This window comes from Chaetura pelagica, unplaced genomic scaffold (genome assembly GCF_000747805.2).
Source record: "Chaetura pelagica isolate M959 unplaced genomic scaffold, ChaPel_1.0 scaffold914, whole genome shotgun sequence".
NCBI classification, from domain to species: Eukaryota; Metazoa; Chordata; class Aves; order Apodiformes; family Apodidae; genus Chaetura; species Chaetura pelagica.
In genome coordinates, this window is record NW_009953061.1 from 403,256 (window position 1) to 409,372 (window position 6,117).

Below are 6,117 nucleotides of genomic sequence, written 5' to 3' on the forward strand. Positions count from 1 at the left end.
TTCCTGCTGGTGTTTGTGATCGACGCAGCTGACTGAGTTTGACCTCCTGACTGGCTGCGGAGGGACGGATGCACAAACACACACACATACATAAAACCACACTCGCAGCGACTCATTTTGTCCAAGTCTTGGATGAAAGTGAAGATGTTTCTCTTCATCTTGCTCTCACTCTTCAATTTCAACCCATCTCTGAGCCTGAAAATCTGCTCCTTCAATGTGAGGTCTTTTGGAGAAGCAAAAATAGCCAGACCTGAAGTCGTCGATGCCGTAGTAAAGGTACGTTCCTTTGCCTGGAGGGGACAGACATTGAGCTGTCCAAGAATTTCTTACCTACGTAATCTTGCACTTGATTTGTTTTCACAGTTGAATTTCAAGTATACGTATTAAAAAAAGAGTTAATAATCAAAATAATTTTATACTCTTAAAGTAAAAAGTCAGCCTGTGGTTGAGTAGGATGTTTGCTGTTGTTTTAGCCTGCATGGGAATATAACAGAAATAACATTTTCTGTTTCCTTTGGAAATGGAGTTGGTAAAAAAGAAAAACCTCTGTGCATAGTAAAATTATTTTCATTTTGAATCCACAGAGCTTTGTTTTGTGAAACATTGTTTACCTTGCTTATGTGCTAATTATTCTGAACTATTCTTGTCTAATTAGACATATTCTCAGGAGAGCAGGAGTATCACAAGTGTGGTACAAAACTAAGAAGCCTGATTGCTAATTTATGTAAATAAACTCTCACCATCAGCCTTCCTCTGCAACAACTGAAGACAATTCAGCTTTTTAAAAGAACCATGTTTTGGACTTGCAGCATTTGCAAGTCCCTTCTGAGTTACCAGGGTGACAAAGAGAGCAGGGGCCCTGGCAGCCTGATGGCTGCCTGTGCCCCATGGCAGCAGCAGGGAATGCCAGCATTTACTTGGGCTTTAATCCTTTCATTGCATGCAGCTGGAGAAGGAGGGTTTGCTGGGGTTTGCATTTCTGGATCATTCTTCCTATACTGTCAGAGGGCAAAGAGATTGCTTTTTTTCCCACTAGCATCACCCACAAAGTTCGAAGAGCAACAAAATTGGAGGCAGAAGGAAATCCCTGAGCATGCAGAGCTTTCCCTTAGGGAATCCCAGTGCCAGCTGTGGGAACTGAGCTGGGCTGGGGCAGACTGAGGGGGCTGCAACAGATGCCTGGGACAGGCCTTGCTGACAGCACACACAGCCTTTGGAAGGCATGGCATAGAGACAGGAGCTTAGGGGTACATACACCAGCAGAAGGATGGAAACCCTTGCAGTGGATTGGTGACAGACACAAACAGGCTCTCCTCGATGGCCCCCAAAAGCCTCCTGCCACATCAGTCCAGCCACCCAGGGACTCAGGATGCTTGTGCACAGCACTGGTCTGAAGCAGAGGGGAAACCTCTGTGGCAAGGGGCAGGGAGGACAGAACAGCACAACTGACTGGAGCTGGGGGGGCCAGGGGCAGCACCCCAGCAGTGACAAGGGGAGAGCTGGCTCCCAGCAGCGTCTCTTGCTGCCTCTTCCCCTCCACACTTCCTTCTAAGGGGCAGGCATGGAAGTTTTTAAACAAACCCGAAACTGCTCTGCTCCTGAGTTCCCTCTTCCAGCTCTCTTGCGGGTGTGAGGTAGCTCTGAAAGCAGAAGGTCTTCACACCAGCTGCTGCCCTCCTCCCATGACCCCAGGCTGGGAACCTCTTGTTCCACAAAGGACTTCCCCTGCTCCAGTAACCACTTCTTTAAAACTTCCTTCCAGTCCTCCAAAACCCACCACATGCCAACTTGCTTCTGCTCCTTCCCCTTGCAGATCATTTCTCGCTGTGACATCATGTTGCTGATGGAAATAAAGGAGAACAAGAATCGAGTTTGTCCTCTCCTCCTGGAGAAGCTCACCAGGTAGGGTGGCCAGGGGCAAGCAGGCAAATATCAGGGACGATGCTTGGCAAGAGCCCGTGCTCTGCTCGGTGCTGCCTCACCAGGGCAAAAGCTCAGGGTCTGGGCTCTGCCCCAGCTGTTGAGGAAGGACCAGGCTCGACAGCCTTGCTGGAGGCCAGGAGCAAAGCCAGCTCCAGACCACTGTAGGACATGTATTTTAAAATCAAAATAACAAAGTTAGATTAAATTTGCTCAAAATTAATTATCAAATTAAAACGGAAGGGAGGGAGAGGCTCTTGCCTGGTTATCCCTGGGCTGTGGGCAGAGCAGCTGCCTCTCTGCAGGGCTGGGAGTTGCTGTATCTCAGGGATTGCCTGCCTGGACTGACAGCCCAGAGGAAGTAAGACAGAGGCTGCAATTAGCAGGGAGGATGCAGGGTGAAAGAGCCAGCAACCACCCTGAGAAAGTTTTTAGTCTCTACCACCCACCTCTGAGGTCAGGCAGGCAATGCCCCCTACCTTTGGGCATAGGCAAAATTATCTCCTCCTCAAGGCCTTGCGAATGCAGAAAAAAGCTCAGGAACATCACTTTCCTTGCAGTCACCTGAAGGGGCCGAAGGAGGAATACAGCTACGTGGTCAGTGAGAGGCTGGGAAGGAAGAGCTACAAGGAGCAGTATGCCTTCATCTACAGGTGAGCCAGCTCCCCTTATTGCCAAGCCAGCCCCTCACCCTGCCCTCCTGCCTCACAGCCCTGTAGAGATGGGCAGGACATGGTGGAGGTGGCTTTGCCCTGAGGCAGCCGGAGCAGTGCAGGCAGTGTGGGTGGATGGAGTGGAGATTGTCCCAGGCAAAGCCACCAGCCTGGCTGTATCCAGATCATGTCCCAGGGACTCAGTGTTAGACATATCCTGGCGAGCCATGAGCGTGACATCCCCTATCCTGTTTATGTTGCTGCAGGAAAGATCTGGTATCAGTGAAACAAACCTACCAGTACCCTGACACCCAGCCTGGGGATGAGGATGCCTTCTCCAGAGACCCTTTTGCTGTCTGGTTCCAGCCTTCAAAAACTGGTGAGATGTTTCAGAAACAAACCTTTCTCCCATTGGAAAATTTCACAGGGCATGGCAGTGCCAGCTGGACCCAAGCCTGTGGTGGGGTCAGGAGAAAGGGGCCACAACCTTCCCCTGTGCTGCATTTCCTTGCAGGAGCAGCATTTGCCTCTGGGCTGCTGCCTCTAGCAGTGCCCACAGCTGGCTACACGGCACAGCCCTGGAAAAGTCTCCACCACCACCATGGGCTGTGGGTTAGTGGATGTGCTCCATGCAGCTGGCATGGCCCTGTGAACAGCTGTGACCGTGGATGTTGGAGCAGGGTTTGCTTTGCCATGTTGCAACTCGACAGCTGATGGGGAGCACTGTGCATTTAAACAGCAAACACCTCTGATCCACAGCCAGAGCAGAAGCTGTTTCCTGTTAAGAAAAACCTTCTTGCTTCCAAGTCCATCTCTGTTTCTTTGTGATTCAGTGCATGTTTAACCATTACATTTTTCCTGGTTTTTTTGCCTTGTTTTTAAGCTGTCAAAGAGTTTGCTATAATCCCTCTGCACACCACTCCAGAGACAGCAGTACGGGAGATTGATGAGCTCTATGATGTGTATTTAGATGTAAAACAGCGCTGGAAAACCGAGGTTGGTTGATGCATCTACATAAATAACAGCAGCTTTGGTACTGAGGCACCTGCCATGCTACTTGCTATTCACAGCCTGGTAACCTTAAGACCTTAATAAGCCCCTGATTTTGAGTAACTCTGGTGTATTTAAATCGAGTTTTCCACATTTTAATTAGTAAACTTGATCTCCCGAAAAAACTGCCTTGCTGGTGCCTCCAGCAGGGAGGAGAAGCCCCACTGCTCTCAATGAGAACTCTCTATTTGAGCGGTATGGGCAATCGGGAGCATCTGTTGACCCTAAAAGTCCTTGCCAGTCTTCTTTTGAAGAGCTGTCCTCATGGTTACTTTTGAAAACCTTCCTGCCTTCCAGAACTTCGTCTTCATGGGGGACTTCAATGCTGGTTGTAGCTACGTTCCCCAAAAGCAGTGGAAGAACATTCGGCTGAGGACTCACTCCGAATTTGTTTGGCTGATTGGTGATAAAAATGACACAACAGTGAAGGGAAGCACAAGCTGCCCATATGACAGGTAAAGGGGTCACTGCTGAACTGTTCCCTGTTGCTGGCTTTCTGAGAAAAAAAACTATATATATGGAAAGGTATCAATGACTGTCAGATAAAGGAAATGTGCAAGTGGCCTTCAAAGATAAATCTGTGTCCAGGAGAAAATGGGATCTGAATAATTCTAGTCAGGAGAACAAAGCACTTGGCAGGCTTGTTGGCAAGCAGTTTTGCAGAAAGGGCAAGATTTCATGCAAGAACTAGTCGTTGCTGTGCCTTAGGTGAAGATAAACAGCAGGCAATTACACAGCACTCATCTGCAGACACCCAGGCGGAAGGTGCTGCTGCCTCCTTTCTGCCAGCTTTGCACCATGTTTTTTGCTCTTGCATTCACAATTTAGATTGACAAATGCAAAATCCCATCCTGCTCAGCAGGTGGAACACTTCACATCCCCCAGGCACACGGCAAGTTCTGCTGCTACCTGCAGCTCCCTCAGCAGGGACAATAATACAGCTGTTTATCAAAGCCCAGAGTAAGTTAAGAGCTAAATTTATTGCAGAATGAGCTTCTGGGTCAAAGCAGGACTTCTCTGACAAACCAGTAATTGGTGTCCTATGATTTTTGTATCCAAACTACAACCTTGAACTTTGCAGCACTGTTGAGGGGGATTTAGGTACCAATCACTTGGTGTTGGCTTACAAGGCCAACATGTACCCAGGTATTTAGATGTCTCACTCCCAAAGACAGCAGTCAGCAAAGCTCAGCAGATGCTCTAAGTAGGCAGCCCATGAGAAAGGACAAACCATACGTAGCTGTGGCTCTGTCAAATCCAGTTCTCTGGCCACTGGCTCCATGGACCATGGCTGCCAGTGGTTGGGCACCCCAGAACAGCACCCTGTTCCCTTGCCCCTTGCAGGATTGTGGTCAGCGGGCAGAAGCTCATCAACGCCATCGTGCCAAACTCTATCAATATCTTTGATTTCCAGAAGGACTTTCAGCTGACTGAGGAGCAGGTAGGCACAGCATGGCTTCTGCAGCAGTGGGTTGTGGGCTGACAAAGCCAACAGCACCCAGGCATTTTTTAACATGGTCTTGCCCATAAAACCACTGCACCCTCCCCAGGTGACGCAACCCTCGCATTGCACCTCCCCACATCCACCCCTGCACTCATCTTCCCCGTGCTGCGTCCCTGGGGCAGGGTTTGGAAAGAGCTCCAGCAGCTTCCAACCCCTCTGTGCCATTGTCTTGCAGGCGCTGGGGATCAGCGACCATTTCCCTGTAGAGTTTGAGTTAAAAACAAGGGGTGGCTTCTTCAACTGGCTGAAATCACAGTTTTTGAAGAAGAGATCAAGGAAGGGCCGCCGCTCCAGGGCGTGAGTCCTCTCACGTGCTCTGGAAATACACAGATGCCAACAGATCTTGTAGAAGACCAGTGTAGATATACTCACAGCAAGTGCAATATTTTGTGAGAAAAAACCCAACTTGTTAAATTTCAGATCTTCTGGGTGAGAAGATGAATTGAACCTCCAGATTATTTTCTGTATTGCACATGAAAATAAGTCAGCTGGAAGCAGCACACGGGGCTTAGGTGCTGATCCCAAGTATAAAGAGCTACTGCAAGATAAAATACTTCTGTGTGCTTTATCTCCAAGGGCTTCAGGGCAGGGATCTCCACACATCCGTGCAGGCTGTGGAGCTCTGCCATTCCTCTGCAGGGGCACAGGGATTAAAAGGACTTTTCTGCATCATGGGGGTGTGTGTGTGGATACTTCGGAGCCGTGACCGGTGTGACATATGTCAGCACCTGGTGATTCCCAGGAATCAAGCTGCATCTCTCCCTTCAAAAAAAAACTCCATGGCAGCCTAAAGTTCTCCAATGAACTTGACTTTACTGATGATTATTTAACGTAGTGGTGCAGCAATCTGTTTTCTCAGCTCAGCCCACAGGCTGTACTTGGTGCATACCAAACCCTATCACACAGATGGCATCTGAAAAGTAGAAATAATCCAATTGTTAGTAGAGACAAATATTCATCTCCCTTCAGCAAAGCCCCTCCCTGGTTTGT

General features: G+C 48.9%; 1 protein-coding gene across 1 annotated transcript; it reads left to right on the plus strand.

The window, feature by feature from the left end:
• Positions 1-116: 116 nt before the first annotated feature.
• DNASE1L3 (deoxyribonuclease I-like 3) lies at positions 117-5,428 on the plus strand. Its single transcript, XM_009996667.1, has 8 exons — positions 117-276; positions 1,814-1,902; positions 2,481-2,573; positions 2,840-2,952; positions 3,457-3,569; positions 3,921-4,078; positions 4,968-5,064; positions 5,303-5,428. The coding sequence occupies exons 1-8, from the start codon at positions 133-135 to the stop codon at positions 5,426-5,428; spliced, it is 933 nt and encodes a 310-aa protein (XP_009994969.1). The 5' UTR covers positions 117-132.
• The last annotated feature ends 689 nt before the right edge of the window (positions 5,429-6,117 follow it).